This window comes from Fundulus heteroclitus, chromosome 7 (genome assembly GCF_011125445.2).
Source record: "Fundulus heteroclitus isolate FHET01 chromosome 7, MU-UCD_Fhet_4.1, whole genome shotgun sequence".
NCBI classification, from domain to species: Eukaryota; Metazoa; Chordata; class Actinopteri; order Cyprinodontiformes; family Fundulidae; genus Fundulus; species Fundulus heteroclitus.
The window spans coordinates 24,648,449-24,666,966 of record NC_046367.1 but is presented as its reverse complement, the minus strand read 5'-3'; the positions used below and the strand labels follow the sequence as shown (position 1 = coordinate 24,666,966).

Sequence of the window (18,518 nt, the reverse complement as noted above, 5' to 3'; positions counted from 1 at the left end):
TGACTACAGCCATAAATGGTGTACATTTAAAACCAAAGCCTTGCATACAAATCAAAGAAATTATGTCAGTTTGGATACTGATTAAAATAAATACATTGAGGGAAAACTGCTTTGTGTTCCTACAAAAATGTATATTAAATGGCGTATTTATAGTAGATAATCCACACAAAATTTAAAAAAAGACTGCCTCTCTTGCGGATTCTTTGTCAACAACATTTCTTGTCACTGGATAGATGAGAATCTATGAAATTACTGTGAATTATTTCGCTGTTTATGTGTGCGTGCAGAAGTCCAGTCCAGGCTTGCGTGTAGGGGTGATAGATAACCCCAGTGGAAAGCTCAGCGAAGATAACACTGTGCTGTACAGAGCTGTCTGGGCCTCGCTCCTCACCCAGAAGAATAAGGCTGCAGCAGAGTTTGCACAGAAACTCCTAAAAGAGGAGAGCAACCAGCTCCTCCAGCAGGGAACTAAGATCAAGGACTTGGGGATGCAGGTAAGGTTAAGTTTCACTTATTTTACATTTGAAATCAGGTCCTGTGTGTTAAAGCATTTGACCTTCCTGTGTGTTTTTTCATATCTAGAGTTTATTGTATCATTTTCTAGTGGTTGTACTAGAAATCGGTATTGAGAAATCTTAGGATACAGCTTTTGGTGTACAGCTAATTACACAGAAAGTTACAAATACTGTCATGATTTCAATTTTGAACTGCAAGAAGTATGTTGTAGCCTAAGTTTTATACCTTAAAGGCTGGTTCACATGGCAGGATTTTGAAATAGTCTACCAATTTTTCAAAGCCTGAGAGACACCACACCTAACAATAAAAGATCCTAGATAAAGCAGGTTTTCGGATCTACACTTGCCGCACTGTGAAATGGAGGCATATTTTTAAAATTTTTTTCTCTCGGGATATCCCTCACCTAGCTTACTGATTGGCTAACATCACATTCAACAGACTACCTGCTCGTTTATCTGCGGAGGACACCAAACACGCTAGGATATTTGGGTAAAACAATCCAACATGTTCAATATCCCCGATTTGAGGTTGGAGCAGAGGAATATGAATAATTTTGGGCTTAACTGTATCTAAACTCTCACACACCGCAGTCGTCTTCACTATAATTACATCTTGCAAATAATGATAGCATGCATACTCTTTGTTGTTATAGGACTTCTAGATAATTCATTTTCCGGCTTTGCTATGAATGTCGTCTTTAGTGAGAGAGAGAGAGTAATGCAGCAACAGCCTTCTTTCACTGGGTATGTGATAGGGGTGAAAAACCTTAAATGCTAATACAGATTTTACAAAGGTTCACGTGAAAATAGGCCATGATTTTTTTTTAAATTGGCTGTGCAAACCACACATGTTGATAGTTAACATGATGCAGTTGGCCTAAAATCACTGGCACAGTATCAACAGATTTAGGGGATTGAATTTACTCAGGGATATCATCTAATATTGATCATTTAAAAAAACAATGTTCTGGAATTCCTTGTGGTTGTAACTTATTTGTCACATTTATAGCATGTTTTTTTTTTTCTTCGTGCTTGATCTGCCTCCTGACAAATAAAACAAGTGTTTTCTTGAATATGAAGCTTTTCAACACAAGCAAGCAACATTTTTTTTTTGTTCTGGTAGTTCAATTCAAATACATTTTCATTTATACAGCGCCACTTCACAACACATGTCGTCTCAAGGAATTTTACAAAGTCAAATGCAATCAAATCATACACATTGGTCAAAAAGTTTCCTATTTAAGGAAATCCAGCAGATTGCACCACGTCTTGACAAGCAGCATTCACTCTTCCTGAAAGAGCATAGAGTCACAGTGGACAGTTGTCTGCACTGTCCATGGCTTTGCAGCAATCCCTCATACTGAGCATGCATGAAGTGACAGTGGAAAGGAAAACTCCCTTTTTAACAGGAAGGAAAACCTCCAGCAGTACCAGGCTCAATGTGAACAGTCATCTTCCTCGACCGACTGGTGGTCAGAGAAGACAGAGCAGAGACACAATAAGAGCATAGAAGCACACATTGATGCAGGGATACTTTCTATGTTATATGATAATGGCAGATGATCTGCACCCCTACCCCCCAGAACAGTAGGAGAACTCAGCAGAGTGAGAAAATAGTTCTTACCAGCAATAGTTGATGCTGATAAGAACATTTAAACCTATCATTTCTTATTTTAACACTAATATACAGGAGCTGAGAGGAGAAAATCTGCTGTGTCCTTGCTTTTCAAAAGGCTGACTTAAAAGGGCCACAACACGTTCATCTATCTAAATAAGGAGCAAGGTTATCATTTTAGGAATAAAGAAACTTATATTTCAACCACGTCTGAGAATAAACCTGTCTGGTATATTAAATCAAGTTGGGAGGGTGACTGCATGTCATCTGCTAATGTGTTCACATCAGTAAGATGCGAAAGGGAGTTTATGAAGCACTGAAGCAACATGACACAACAGCTAGATTCTTTAATACAACAACTGATGGTAATGCACACCACAAGAATCTATTTACCTTAGAAAGTGTGGACCTTTACCTGAATCTAAGACTCTAGGCGCTTATCTGAGTTCCACATTAACAGGATCAGTGTTGCTAACCTTAATGTGTAATGCACCAAATTGCCCTGGCTCTGAAAGCAGCTACAACAAATACCTTTGCATCTGACAGTGTAGCTAGTTTAGTTTAGAAAAATTCATTTGAGTCTGTTTATGTGGGGCTGCAGTCTGAATAAGCTTCTTTTGGTCCACTCTCATTTCTATTGATATCCTCAGTCAGGATGGGCAATTATTGGATTGGATTGTATCGTGACATATTGTGATGAGACCTGGTGGTCTTGTTATAATAGCACATTTTTAATAGATTACGTTTGCATAGTGTAAAGGCTGTCGGTTTGGTTAGCATTTTTACATATGCTATTCAAATGTTTTTTCCACTGTTTGTGGTTTGAACATTGTTCAACTTTCTTGCGACTTGTCGCGAGCTTGCGACGTCGCGACTATTGCCTACATTTCTTGTGGCAAATTCCTACAATTCCCACACTTTCTGCCAGTGGGACGAAGCAGTGGAATGGATGTTAAAATGTGTGATTAGCTATCTGAGCACCTAGAGCCGTTTCTTTTGCAGCAGGCTCCCACCGCACACCTGTCAGTGAGAACAGAGAGGGACTGTGATGCTGTGCGTCCTTGCGACCTCCTGCTTGTAGTAGCTTAGTGTATCAAGCTTGGTGTCACATATAAATCAGTTCGATGTGAAGACTTGTTGCCTCCGAGAAATTTATAGTGTGATATTTACCTGTATGTGCAGAGTCCGTGCAGAGTACACCCCCTAAACCTGTTGATTAAGGATTTTTAAGTGCGCCTTATAGTCTGAAACATATAGTACCCTGGTTCCTTGAAAAGGTTCCCGCAGTCAAAATGTGGCTTTAATTTAAGTAGGCCAGAACTGACTTGATTGATTCTACTTTTACCTTAAAAAGATGCCCTTTCTTTAATTAAATGTACAATCTTATATAGTTTTTATATAAAATTATATAAGGTCAATAGGCTTTCCAAGGGAGGAGCAGACTCAATGAAGAATAGATTACTTCCATTTAAGTTTTTTTCTAAGCGTACCCTAGTTCTTTGCAGTAATATTAATAATGCTGCCTGGTCAGATTTAACAGCTACACCACAACAATGATGACAGGATTGTTTGATGTACCCAAAAATAAAGTTTATTCCATTGAGGCAAATTGCCAGAAATCAGATATTTGCTTCCAAACAGTCTAGTTCATTGATTTGAATGGTGTCTGCTGACAGCCAGACAGTATTAAATATTTAAGTGCCAGTTGTTATAGATTTTTATAACAACAGAGTTGTATCTCAAACTTTATTAACTGATGAAGGTCTGTGTTTCTGGTTTAAATAGGAGAATATGATGTAGTTCAACTTTTAAAGACATTCAGAACTATGGCAATATAATTATTTTAAGGAGGATTTGATTACAGAGTGCCCCCTTGTTGTGGCTTTAAGATTATTAGGACAGAAGTTGCATTTGATTCCACTTAGACGTGTATTTTTTTTTTTTATCATCAGTCATGCGGGTGTTCAAAGGTAAAAACTATGGTTGGGTAAACCCACATGCTGACATTTGTCTTGTGCTTGTTTTTTCCTTGATTTATGTTCACAGTTTGAGAAAACTGTGATTGATGAACCAATCCGCTCACTACAAAATACCTTGAGGGCCTCGCGTGATGCTCCACACCCTGTAGATACAAGTGGTTTGCTTGTTGTCAATTCCACTTGAAGTGTCACGGGGTCATCAAAAGCCAGGCTCCACGCGGTGCATTTTTAACTAAAAAGTGCTGCTGTATACCTGGTGTCCTGGGGCTGATGAATAGCCAAGCTCCCGATCACCCTTTTACTGAGCTACGTATGTTCAGCCGAGCCTGACCATCACTCTGCTGCTATAAGCAACCTACAACCAAATACTGCTGTGTGCAGGATCCACCCACACAGCAGCACACAGAGGAAAGTCCAATCAACAAATCCGTTGACACAGGAGCTCCCCTCTATCCCGTCAGGAGTAAGTCATACCGCACATGCTTCACCTGGGACTACTGTAGCAAACTTTCTTTCAATTATACAAGCTTTAAACAATAAGGGGAGTACTGGCTGAAAATAGCAATGGAAAGATGGGTAGGAAGCAGCTTTGTGACTTGAGACCCGAAGCCAAGGGATACAAGTTTATTATTGGCTGCCAGACAGACTTGCTGACTGAATTGCGCTGACATTATTGGTATTTCACCTGATCTCCGGAGGACAGAATTGTTGGAGAAACTAATAACCGGACCTCCCCCCCCGCCCCTAAACACACACACACACACACACACACACACACACACACACACACGCACACACACACGCACTCCCACACCCAATTTATTATGAACAACTATGACCGTGGTGGTAATAAAGAGTTTCTTATATTAATTACAAATTGATTTATCTATTTTCTTTCTTCAATTTCTAACAACTCTTGTTTAAAATGTTTTCTTTTCTTTGACAGACCTGTTTGAAAACCCAGTAATTGTGCAGATGCAAGTCATCAATGATGGATGAAATGATAATAATTATTTTTTGCCTCACATACATCATTCCTTTGTACCAATGCATCACTCAGAATGGTATTTTGTTGACAAGCTGGAATGGAGGAGAAATGTCCTAAAGCTACTCTATTGGATATTTCAGTTGCATCACAAAATGTTGCTTTACCTCACAAAGCCTTCAGACGTTCAGAAACTACACCGCGTACCTGGGATCCTAAACAAAGTTCTGTTATTCTGCTGTAGGGCATGGACCTAGATGCCTTTGAGAAAAAGTTCAACACGCTAGAAGTTGATTTCATCCGCAGTCAGCAGATGTTCTGTCAAGATGTCCTGCAGCTCCGTCCTGGACAGCGGGCAGTGATCAGCAATGGCAGAGTGAGTAGACCTCATGTTATTATGCATCATTTGAACACGTGAACATTAGCTTACCGAAGCAGACTTCCGTCATGAATCTGATTACTTTATAACTCGTTTAAAAAAAATAGTTCAACTGATTTTCATTGAGGCTACTTTACAACCTATCACATGTTCCCTTTGCTCAAATATGGTCAGAAGTTAAGATGAGACGTTACAGTATTCTTCCCTACAAGGAGCTAATTGGAATGTCACAGCTGCAGACAGAGTAAAAGATGCACATCCAGGATGATAGTTAATTTAATAGTTTAAGTTAATTATTAAACACATCTGTTGGTGGGGCGTTTTGGTATTGTCCAAAATTGGTTCTGATTCTACTTGGTAAACGGGGATTATTTTGTGTCATTTGGTAATTATGAATCTGAGCAGCACATGTGAGGTTCCTCAAGTCTCCTTTCTTGGGTCACTTACGTTTATGAACAGTGTTTCATGAACACTCACAGAAAGCGCTTGGAAATCTCAGCTTTTGCAATTTTTAATCATCATAACTTAACACCAGTGTTGATTTCAGCAAATAAATGTTTAAAAATCCATGCCTTGTTAAAAACTCTGCATTCTGCATCAATTGTAATCGATAATGTTAATTTACTGTTAGCTGACATATTTAAGTGCAGTTCAACACATTTGCTGAAGTGAATAAGCACAAGACGGAAATAGTCGCCTTCAAAATCAAAGCTGTACCATTGCATTTGGTGCACCTGTAACAGAGAAATCAGATTTACACTTTTATTAAAACTCTCGCGGGTCGGTCAAACACTTTATGCTGTTTCAATTTTATTATTGTAATTATAATTTATTTTTCACCTCTTTATAATTAACTGTAGCAATTACATGGAGGGGGTTACGTAAGAACCTTTAAGACAAAGGAATTTAAAATATATGTACAGTACTGTAAAAGTATTTGCGTACAGATCAAACAAATGTTATCAGACCAAGATAGCCAGGTTAAAAACAAAATGCTGCTTTCAAATTGTGATCCTATTTAAAGAAAAGGAGCCATACCTGGTTCTATATGAAAGAGTTATTACCTCTTAAATCTAAATACTGCTTGTGTCACCCTTGGCGGCAACAATTACCATCAAATGTTTGCAGTAGCTTACGATGAGTCTTTTCATTGGTCACACCTCAGCGCCTCAAACTGATTTACGTCATGGCGCAGTCATTTATGTGAAAATTACTCACAGCTAGCTTGTCTCAGTCATCTGCGTTTTATGTCCGTTTATTCTCTTTATTTTTATGAGTTCAAAGGAGCACATTATGCTGTCAGGGAGGTAAAGCGCTGGGTAAATGTTACCAATACCGTTTTCCACATTACAATATGAGTCTTGCTGCTCTGCCAATGGAGGATTTTTTTTTTTTTCCTCAAGGTTTTCCGGGTGTCCTTTCAGCACCGTCAAATCGGCAGAACGTCTGCTTCTTAAAGGTCACAGGTGGCCCACATTGTACTTTGCGTGTTTGTGTACAAAGCTGATGACTGATGTCTCATCGGTGGCAACGTTGACAGCCAGGGATGAGGAGGCCAGCCTCTGAGGGGGCACTAATAATTAATATTATCCTGCGTGTCTCCACAGCAGTGGTAGGGATAAAACACCGTGTCAAAGCCACGTTACATCTGAAAGTCCCCGGGCAAGTTTTAAGCGATACACGCTGAGATAAGGATGGGAAAAAGTCTAGTTCTGACTGCAATATTTTCTCTGTGCTAGATCCTCGGTCCGCTCGAAGAGCAAGAAGAATTCACTGTGGAGGATTTCCACTTGCTTGAGAAGATTACACTGAGTGGTTCAGCAGAGAAAGTCAAAGCCAAAGTAAAACAGATGGGGATGAAACCAAAGCAGTATGTTTGTATTCATTTCAGCCTAGCCACCTGAAGCAAAAAGTAACTTTGTCTTCCTCACAAGTGTCTTTAATAGAAGTCTGTACAGCGTTTTAACTTTTTCACATCTACTTCTTTCATTTTTTATGGCCTTTTTTTTTTTTTAATTCTCAGATCTACCTCTCCCAACTCATATGCTTTATAAATAATGGACCTCTTCTCTTTTAGAGCTAGTGACTTGGTCATGAAAGTTGATGCCCTGCTCTCTGCAGCCCCTAAAGGAGAGGTCAGAAGAGATGTTAGTCTTAAAGATACCCAAAGGTATGCTTTTTTCTTTTTTCTTTTTTTAAGTTTTTACCATCCTTAGTTTTCTGAGACCACACTAAAAATCTGAAACTTGAAAATTTCCTCCACAGTGTGCTCCAGCTTTCACCACGTGAAAATGAGGTATTCTATGATGTCGTGGCCATCGTCGATCCCCTCACTAGAGAAGCGCAGAAGATTTCCTCGCTCCTGATTGTAAGACATACTCTAGTTTTGTTCCTTTTCACTCGCGTCTTTAAGCCTCACCTAGGAAGCAACATGTAAAGTGCAGCACACCACCTAGCATGCCACTGTTCACACAAAGTTGGAATACTTTTTTATTCTCTACTTCAGTTAAACAAGTGTTGTAGTTTTTAGTCAGCAACTGAACAAGCCAAAACTCTTAAAATTGGACGTTTTTATCATTTCCTGGTCCCACTTCGATTATGATTCTAGTTTTTCTCTGGTGGATAATATGTACTTCTCTAAAACGTCTAACTTGCTGTGCTGCTTTTTTTTTTCAAGCTATTTTATATATTTTGGCAATGAAAATGAAAACTACAACCTTGAAGACAATTTAAACAGAAAATTTGTGACAAATGATGGTGTATGCCCTTTAATCAAGAAAATAGTTGCTGAACTAGCCCTGCTATTGGCTGTTTGATTTGACTGGTTGAATAGCCCTTCTGCCATGGCCTGGAGCGTAAACACTCGATTCTGATTGGCTGCTGGGATGTCTGTCAAAAAGTGTTATAGGACGCCTATAAAAAAAAGCTCCAGTCAAATAGCCTGATTGTTATAAATTATTGCGTTGGCTCAAACATTAAATGGTAACAGCAAGACCATTGATGCTGGTTACCTTGGCAACGCGTCACCACGAGAAATGGTTCTCTCAGCTGCTTCTTGTGAAAAACCTTTTAATGGGGAGGAAAAACATGAAAGTATTAATAATGTTTAAATATTTGTTTATTTCATAAGTGACCATGGTATAAGCGGGATAATGCCCTTCCAGGTGTCCATTATCAGAAATTAATGGACGTTGCGGAAGCAACCGTCCTACGCTTCGTGTAAAACGGTTCATGCCTTCGTGTCGCCCATTAATTTCTAATGATAGACACCTCATTGTCCCTTACATATTACAAATATGCTAATTTTTCCAAACACTTTGGCTTATTTTGAAATGTTTTGTTAATTTTTGAAGCATCAGACTTGCTCTAAAAACTAACATTTGTATATATATATATTTTTTTAATTGTTAAACCTGCTGTAACCATACATGAAAAAAAACCCATCTCTCTTTAATCTCTCTGCTGCATACAGGATTGCTTTTCTCCTGGTTTCTGACAGACCCTCTGTTTCTGTTTGAATGCTGCAGGTGCTTAGTCAAGTGGTCAATGTGAAACTGCAGGTGTTTATGAATTGCAGGGCCAAGTTGTCTGAGTTGCCCCTCAAGAGGTAAGCTCCAGCTCCAGCAGTAATTAAATTTTCCTGTTTGGCTTGTTTGTGTATCCTCTTGTTGCTGCGGTCTTAGCATCTCAGCCGCACTTCATCCCTTTGTAAGAGTGTGCTACACAGATACAATCTGCTTAATAACACCGCCTTATTGCTTTGGGCCCCCACATGCATCTCTGAGCAAATTTCCAACATTCACTGTTGCAGTTCAGAAAATGCAAGAGGAGACGGTTGAAATAATAGTAAAATGAAAACAGAAAAGGATACATAGATCTTTTTTTTTTCTCCCTCCGCATCAATGTTCCGACTCATGGGTGAATGTGGCTATTGTATGATTTATTTATTTCTTTTTTTGTTCCAATATAGGTTGAGTCATTTGTTGGGTTAGTCCACAGAAATCTCGAGGGATATAACTGAATTTCCTAGCTGAAGTTTTATTGACGTAAACAAGTCTTCGACCCCAAATCATTCATGTCTCCACCGTCCCTCCTCCATCAACTTCCTGTCCCCCCGAGCGAGAAATGGCTGTAATTGACACAGATTGCAACATGATACATTTGTGTGGGATAAATAAGCTGGATGTCCCCGGTTGAGCTGTTGTGTAAACGCTGCATTCCTCCAACATTTCTGCACCGTTCTCAAATTCTTTAAAAACTAAGCGTTGGTTTCTGCCTTGCTGCCAAATTGCTTTGCGCACATGTCACTGGTGAAACTATTAGCTCACGGCAGGGCTGACTTGTTGATGTTAAGTGCCCTAAAATACAGTTTTTTTTGTGGATCGAATGCCCTTTTACATGCCGTTGTGGCCTTTTCTCCAATTTATTTCCTTTTAATGAGGAAGTTATTAAACAGGTGCCTATTACTACTTCGCTGCTTCATTTTGCTTTTATAGCCTCAAGCTTGGCGGTATTAAAAGTCCACCCATGGAGATTTTCCTGCCAGTAGGAGTGCATGAAATCTGTTTCCGCATCAGTTGTTTAATTATCTTGGCTGTTGTACCTCTTAACGATAATAGATAGCTGGTCACAAATCACAGCCAATAAAATGAAGACTATATGTTTCCTTTGGTGAGCTGAGTTTAAGCTTTTTAACCATAACTCCCCCCTCACCACCCAGTGGCAACATTCATCTCACTCTGGAGAAATTAGCAAGTCTGCTATTGTAGTGAAAATCAACCATTTGAATACTAAACATGTTCATGCACCTGTTGGCCAAAAGAAACTCTCAGAATTAAAAACGTAAGATTAACTATGTTTTTTATTTACAACCCTGCTTCCTTGCAAACATATTAATATCCATTGAACCACACAATTCAATGTGTTTTGTTGGGATTTTGTGTGATAGGCCAACATATACTACATAATTGGGAAGTAAACGGACAATCATGTATGCTTTTTTTATTTTGCAAAAAAATGAAGTTTGTATCTGTATTAAGCTCCTCTGAGTCAATAATTCAGAGAAACACCTTTTTACGTTTGAATTACGTTTATTCTCAAATGTGAGCGCAGTCTTATTTAAAAGCGACATATAATGCTTTTACATTTTTCCTTTTCACATTAAACTCATTCAGTTGTGATCTGTATAAAGTGGTTCTGAGGTACGCCTGACAGCAACTCGTTTTGCGGCTTGTCTGTTTCAGGGGCCTCACCAGGATTTTATTTCAGCGTAACGGTGGACGGCTGGCCACACACACGTGTGCTAGTGTGTCTTTTCGCTTCTTTTGTGGATGCGTTGCGTAGTGCAGCTCAAAGGGAGCTGTTCGTCAGGCTGATAACAGCTAGTGCTAGCTTTAATGTTGTTTGGGAGGTTTATATTTGAGCTGATGCACGTTTAAGAGCTTTATTGACTTTTCTATGTCGCTTTCAAACACCCGTGTCATACTGTTCTGTGTTGTGACTGTTAAGCTAATTAAACATGAGCGTAAAGGTTTAATTTCAACGTAACTTTGACAACTTTCAGCGTAAAGTTATATTACGCTGGAATGCGCTGGCGAGAGCCCTTTCTTTAAATCTAAAGGAGGTACTTCTCGCTCCCCATTTTTGTAGTATGTTGGGGGACGGTGTAATGAATTGTGTGGGTTAAAACACCCAAAGTTCGAACATTTTCACTTTTCCTCTTGTAGCTTTAGCATCCTTCAGCTTGGACTGAAATAAAAATGGCTGATTTACAAAATTACTAAGTCAATGACCTTGTTTAGCAGCTCCGCAGCAAATACTACACATATATGTTAAAAAAAAAAAACATAATAGAGAACAGGGAAAACTGAACAGACTGAAAAAAATTACCCCGAATTAATAAGGATTTCTACACAGTACCTGGAGAGACTAAGTTAAATTTTTCTGCACTCCGTGAGACTCCAACTGCACAACAAAATGTATTTAAGGGCTAAACAGGTGTATTCTGCATGATATGACACCTTTAAAATTTTCTAAACATCAACATTGATCTCTGTTTCCTGCTGTGCAAATAAAACGAAAATCATGTAGTCTTTTTTATTTTTCTTGGTTGAAAGCAAATCAAACCTTGACTTTAAACCTGAATATGTACCCAACCGGGAGTTTTGTGGACCTTTACACCCCTAATATTTACAAAACTCTTGTAACTCAATTTATAAGTCTTTCCAGAGATATTATATTGAATGTAGGTCTAGACCAGGGATGGGCAACTGGCGGCCCGGGGGCCGCACACGGCCCTCGTCATCACTCAGGGCGGCCCGCGAATAGATCAATAATAATTTAATAATGATAAAAAAAATTAAAAAAAAAAAAAAAAAAAAAAAAAAAATGTAATTATACTTTTGACCGATAGGGGGCCGTACCCAAACAATAGAGGGCATGGTTTGCAACAGCGAGGAAGAAAGTCAAGAGCCATGGGCATAAAGGGAAAACTTGACCGAGAAAGTCAAAATTTTCAGACAAAATGGGAAGAAGTATGGACATGTGGAATTTTTTTATTTGTTGGTCTCTTGTCATTTACACACAACAATAAACCGTGAGAGCCGACGTGAGTTTTGAAACTGCAAAGCTTTGTCTTAAGCGGACGATCAGACGTGCGTTCAGTGTGATGAATTCGTGAGCGTCAGAAAGCTATGGTGCATTCAGGAGAATGGGACATTAGATTTTTCAGAATAAAAAGCTAACAGATGTGCATAATCAAAAAGTAACAGAAATACAATTATAGAGCATTCAGTATTGTAAGAAAGCCCACACAGTTTCTGGATAGACACATTATTGTTTGAGGTAAGTTCTGTTCCGTTTTATGCCTCTTTCCTTGTAAATTTGAGATGACCCATGCTCCTGAATGCATTGATATGGAGTTTAAATTCCTTTTTTGCAATTTTTTTTTAAAGCAAACGGTTTGTCTTTTGCTTAAGGACATATTAAAATGCATTTATATGCAGAAAATAGTTATATGTTGGTGCAGTAAACATACAGATATAAATTTATCTAAAATTTGTTCTTATTGAGAATAATTTGTAGCGTCTTTCATATCCAATTATTTGAAGTGCGTGGTCATGTGGCCCTCCAATGGTCGTGCTGAAAAAAATGTGGCCCTCTTTATCATGAAAGTTGCCCATCCCTGGTCTAGACTTTGATTGGGCCCGTCTAACCCAAATGTGATCAGATCTAAACTATGGTTAAATAAAAAAATGCATAGTAGCTCTGGACGTATATTATAAACATCCCATTTGCAAGTCTTTTACATCTTCCCACAGGTTTTCTTTCTGTGTTTAGCCCCATCCGTCTTGGTCTTAACAGACCGGAGCGCCTTCTTCTAAAAGGCTTCTGGGAAATGTCATCTAAAGATTGGACTTTACATGGTTTACTTTCAACAATACTTTCTTCCTATCACTCAGGACAAAATTTGTGGAAGCCATGAGTTTTTGTGCCAAAATATTCCCCCACCTGACTCTCTTCAGCTCGTCCAGAGTTAGCAGAGTGCCTTTTTCCTCCTTAGATTAATGTTCCCTTTGCGCTGCCTGTCAGTTTAATGGGATGGCCTTGTGTTGGTGGGTTTGTGATTGCACCATACTTTTGATGATCGATTGAACAGTTCTCTGTGAATTCTCCAAAACCTTTGTATGTTGTTTCATAACCTAACCCAGCATCAGATGTCTTCACAACCGTCTCCCTGACATGTCTGGTTTGTTCTCTGGTCTTCATGATACTTCTTAATTTACTAATTGGACAACTACTGATAACTGGTTGCATTCAGTGTTATTTAGGGGCTGTCAGATGAAATGGGGGTGAAGACGAATCCCTGCCACATTTTTTTTCAGTCTTTAATTTGGGAAAATAAAATGGTGCGTCGTTTTCCTTCCACTTACAATTATGCAGTACTTTGTATTAGTCTCTCATAAAATCCCAAGTAAATACAAGGTAGTTTGTGGTTGTGAAGTGAAAAAAATGTGAAAAGTTCAAGAAGCAAAAATTGATTAGGAAAACTAAGAAAAGCACTAAGCATAAAGATAAGCTTGGAGCTGCTTCAGGGCTGAACTTTTCTTGTGCTCATCTGTTATTGGCATAAAGCATTAGATCCCTCAACGTTAAGGAAATGGTTCAGACAGAGCTGCCACACCTGCACCTATCTCTGCTGTCCCAGACTTAAGACTGTAGATCATGTTATAATTTCATATTTTGCTACAGAGTACAGTTTTGGAAAAAGAAATTCAGTGTTTAAAGGGAAATAAAAGACTAGTTTAAATCTTTCAAATAGTTATTCATTTGTTTTATGGTATCTTTTGGTTGTAACTTGGCAAGCACTTCATTTATCACAATGTGTTTGTCTTTCTCCACAGTTTTTACCGATTTGTTTTGGAGCCCGACGTGGCTTTCTTGGCCAACGACACGGCGTCTCCGGGGCCAGTGGCCCGCTTCACGGAGCTCCCAGAATCTCTCCTCCTTACCCTTAACATGATCACACCGGAGAGCTGGATGGTGCAGGCAGACCACAGCCTCCACGACCTGGACAACATCCACTTGCAGGAGGTATAAAGGTGCTTAGTCATTGCTAGCCAATAGTCTTTGCAGAGTACTTTTGTTCTCCTCCCAGGGGTTTCCTGTTGCTTTTTAATGTATGATTCTCTACAGGTCAATGGGGTTGTGGCAGCAGAATTTGAACTGGAACACCTTTTACTGGAGGGCCACTGCTTTGACCTATCAACCGGCCAGCCACCTCGCGGACTACAGTTTACCCTGGGCATGAGTCAGGAACCGCTCATGTATGACACCATTGTCATGGCTAATCTGGTCAGCATCCGTCTTACTTTTCTTGCGCTGTGTTGAAAAGATGGAGCCGATGTGGTTCTAGTTGTTGGACTGAGACTTCCTGGGCTAATGCGGAGAAAACTTTGCAGGGATATTTCCAGCTGAAGGCCAATCCAGGAGCCTGGATCCTAAGGTTACGTAAAGGAAGATCCGAGGACATCTATCAGATTGTCACGTGAGTCTCGCAATCTCCGTTTTGAAACAAAGAAATTAGGCGATAATGACTGTACAGCAGATGTTCTCATGGCTCGGCTTCAAGACTGTTTTCCATCTGGCTCTTCTTTCCTACTGAAACCCATCTCTATGGAAACATGGTGAGTTGCTGACACTGTAGCAACGCAGGGTTTTGATGAGTGCAGGGAGTACTGTGTGGCATAGAGACAGGTAGGTGGAAAGGGCTGCTATTAAAGAGAAGACAGACTGGAGGGATGATGCAGCTGGTCACCTTCATGCCTTCCTCCTCAGACTGTAGAATCGGTGTTTGTGAGGATGCACCTGAGCAAGTTTCCAAGACAGAATAACAGAACTAGCTCTGTTCTTGTGTTCATTTCTAAAAACCGAAGCATTTGCTTTAAATAAAATGAAGGAATGAGTCAATGCAGGATTTTCTTTACCCCACTGCCGGTCTGAGAATCTCCATACACTCGTTATTTGCATGAAAATCATCTTAATGTTGGGCTTATAATAGTGCATTTAAACTTATTTTATTCCAGGCCTTATTAATGAAACAACATACAGCAAATTTTAAAAACAGGAAGTTTGAATTTCAAGCATATTTTTTTCTAATCAGCAAAGGTTAAGAAACTACATATGGCATTAAATGTAAACATAAAGACTCTTTAAAATTCTGATCATTGCCCATTTGTAGGACACTACATTTCTGTTTTTCTAGCTATCAACAAGCTTCTATCAAAATTAAGGCTGAACATTTCTTTATCAAATGACAAGGTAAAACTCAATTGTTTGGTTTCCTGCCATGAACCGAGCTTTTAAGTGTAGTCAATACATTTTCAGTATTGTTGAGGTCCAGCCCATTTCAGAGGCTGAACTTTAGCTTGCTTTATTATTATTATTGAAGGCAAGGCAAGTTTATTTGTAAAGCACATTTCAGTAACAAGACTATTCAAAGTGCTGTACATGAGCAGAACATAAGAAGAGAAAACATATAGAGGAAAGTACATTGCAGTGGTGTAGTAGTTTTAGGTCAAGATAAGTTGGACTACAAACTTAATGTAATGAAGTTTCTGTTAACGTGAATCAATTCTGCTAAAGATAAATGCATGGATTAGTTTTTCCAGATCCTGCTGAGACATTAGTCCTTTAATCCTGCAAATGTTCTTCAGGTGCCAAAAAACAGCTTTTATGTTTGTTTTAAGATTATTGTATTGTCGGAAAGCCTTACCATATCCAAGTTACTTTTGCCTGACCCAAACTTTTACTTCTGATTTAAAACACAAATTATGATTAAAAAAAAAAGTCTGATGATCAAACCTCAAAGGTACAAGCTAATCATAAACATGGAAGATACTGGAACACCAATAAGTATGAGTGAAATTTGAAGGCACCCACAGGGGCAACCCAAAAGGCTTTTGGAAAAACGTTTTATGGTAAGAAGAGACAAAGATGGTTAAAACTTGGACGCATCAGGTGCTCCAACTAGAGAATGGTCCCCAACATGCTGTTGTACTTTGGACAATGTTGGAATCAGAAGAAAGCTGCACAATATATTGAATGGCAATTGTCATTGCAACATCTATGGGCAGTATCCCAACTGCAGGACTGCAAAGATGCAATATTGTTTTGTGCGTTTATGTTTGTATGGTGTTGAATTTTCACCCATTCACATGAACTCCTCTAACTCCCGTTAATGGACACCTGGTTCATATCCTCAGTGGCTGAAATGCTAAGACTTCTGGAGAATGGGTGGGACATTATGTAATGATAAAGTATCCTGAAAACGAGGGATATTTGTAATTAATATATATATATTTTCAGCAATAGTATCGCAATTAAATATGTTCCCAAAATCACGTAGCCCTAATAAATGTTTTTGCAGAATACTTCTTGCACTCTGAAAAACGAATAGTTGTGATGTTGATGCATGTAATGAGTGTATGTAAACTTCCCGTCTGTGCTCTGTGTGAGTGGGCACTGGCTGTTTATCTTTACAATCACTGATATCATCCTCTTTGGCTAACTTCGCCTAAGATTTAGGGCGTATACAGCCCTCGGTTCCTCTGGAATCATATCAGACGACCAAGATTTATCCCCCAATCCTCCAGGTGAAGCTAAGAGGTGATGTCATTTTTCACCTTGGCAGGGTCATTATTCTTGTGGTTAGCGGCACTCTGCTCTGGTTAGGTGGCCGATCAGAGCCTATTGGGAGCGTCTGTGTTCCCGAGTCCCAGAGTGTGCATTTTCCTCCTCCAGCCCGCGTTGCTACTGCGCCTCGGCTTGACAGCGATGAATGAGATGACCAACTCTCCCCCTCTCATTGCAGGGATACAGATTGATCTCTGGTGCTTTCTAACAGTAGCCCTGAAGGCTGATTTGCACTGGTGACAACAGAAGAGGGAAAACACAAGCAGCGCTTGAGCAAGTGGGAGGGGGGATTTTCCGTAGGTCCACTGTGGAGGGGGCATTTATCATAGTGATATGGTTAGATTTTTTTGCCTTTAGTAAGCCTTTGGAGTTGTAATGGCTGGCGGTGCATCATGTTCTATTGCTCATCTGAACCTCGGGTTTGTTCTGCTGTTTCACCATCAAACCTTGCTGCATTGCTCCGCCTAAATACATCGTCTACTAGGCAAATCAGTCCTAAAACAATTACAGTGAAAGGCTGCGTAATACAATCAATACTGTACAGACTTTCTCATTAAATCTACCAGTATATACAGCACGACTGGGAAGTAGTGATGGGCAAAATAATGGTGAGGTGATTCTTAATGATGATGGAGGGTAATGAATATGGTCTGGTTTTTGACCCTGGCAGCTGTCCCAGTATCCGCTTTTAAGTGCGCGCTCTCACTGTCTGTTACAACTCTCTCCATTAACGGCTGTAGTTTCCTGTATAGTAAGAGCCTATAGTGTGCTTTCTTTTCTTTTTTTTTTTGTGTTGCTATGGCTGAGGTATTGGAAATTGAGGCGTAAAACATATGCATTCATAGGCCACAACCTATCTCAGTTTAGAAAATGCTTGTTCGACTGAACTAGGAGCTGAAAGGAAAAGAGCAAGTGGTTTTCAAATGGTCATACCCCTTGAACATTTACAAATGTTAATTTAAAGCCACAAAAACCTCAATCCTTTTTTGGGGTTGGGGAGATTTTTTGAAGCAGAAGGAGAATTCAGTATGGTTTTTAAAAGTTTTCAACAATAAAACTCTGAAAAGTGTGGTGTGCATTTTTTTTATTTAGCAAATCCTTCCATCACTCGCACACTTGAAAAGGAATTTGAAATTGTCCCAGCATGGCCTTCTACTTAAACTGAAAGGCCAGGCAAGGATAGCATTAATCAGGAAGGCAGCCAAGAAGCCCTTGTTCCCATGCTAACCTAGGACTTGTGGAAATCCATGGGTCAAGTAGAGGAACCGCCGACAGCATAGCTATTAGTTTTGCACTCTATACAACTGGCTTTTTTTGTAAAAGTGTGAGGGGAAAAAAGTAAAAAAAAAAAAACAAAACAAAAAAACGAAAAGAAGTCCCGTTTAGGTTTGCCATGAGCTATGTAAGGAATTTAGCAAATATTTGGAAGAATGTGGTGTGGTCATATCAGACGGCTACTAAACCTTTTGAGTCATGTTGGAAAACTAACACTGTAAATCACCTTGGGGACACACCATCCCCCTGAAACATCTGGTGGTGGCACCGTCATCCCCTGAGGATGCGTTTGGTATCAGGGACAGGGAAGCTGGTCAAAGTCAGGGAATCATGAATGGAGCTAAATATAGGAAAATTGTGTGAAAAAAAAGGTTGCAAAAAACTTGAGACTGGAGCGGTCACCTTCCAGTAGGGCAACAATCCTAAACGAACAACTATAGCTAAAGGGGAATGATTTTGATCAACGCATATTCAAGTATTAGAACGGCCCTGTCAAAGTCCAAACTTAAATCCAAATGTGAATCTGTGGCAAAACTTAAAATTGATGTTTACAGAAGCTATCCATTCAGTCTGAACA

The 18,518-nt window shown here is 39.4% G+C and overlaps 1 protein-coding gene across 4 annotated transcripts in view; it reads left to right on the top strand.

Moving 5' to 3' along the window:
* uggt2 (UDP-glucose glycoprotein glucosyltransferase 2) overlaps positions 1-18,518 on the top strand; it is a 61,990-nt gene that overhangs the window by 21,492 nt on the left and 21,980 nt on the right. For all 4 annotated transcript variants that reach the window (XR_004931390.1, XM_036139243.1, XM_036139241.1 and 1 more), the window contains exons 22-30: positions 288-494; positions 5,339-5,470; positions 7,213-7,343; positions 7,551-7,643; positions 7,739-7,841; positions 9,001-9,080; positions 13,876-14,065; positions 14,168-14,326; positions 14,434-14,519. Coding sequence is in view for 3 of the 4 variants with exons in the window: in XM_036139243.1 (XP_035995136.1) it covers positions 288-494; positions 5,339-5,470; positions 7,213-7,343; positions 7,551-7,643; positions 7,739-7,841; positions 9,001-9,080; positions 13,876-14,065; positions 14,168-14,326; positions 14,434-14,519 (1,181 nt within the window). In the remaining variant the exon portion in view is untranslated. The remainder of the gene's footprint in view (positions 1-287; positions 495-5,338; positions 5,471-7,212; positions 7,344-7,550; positions 7,644-7,738; positions 7,842-9,000; positions 9,081-13,875; positions 14,066-14,167; positions 14,327-14,433; positions 14,520-18,518) is intronic.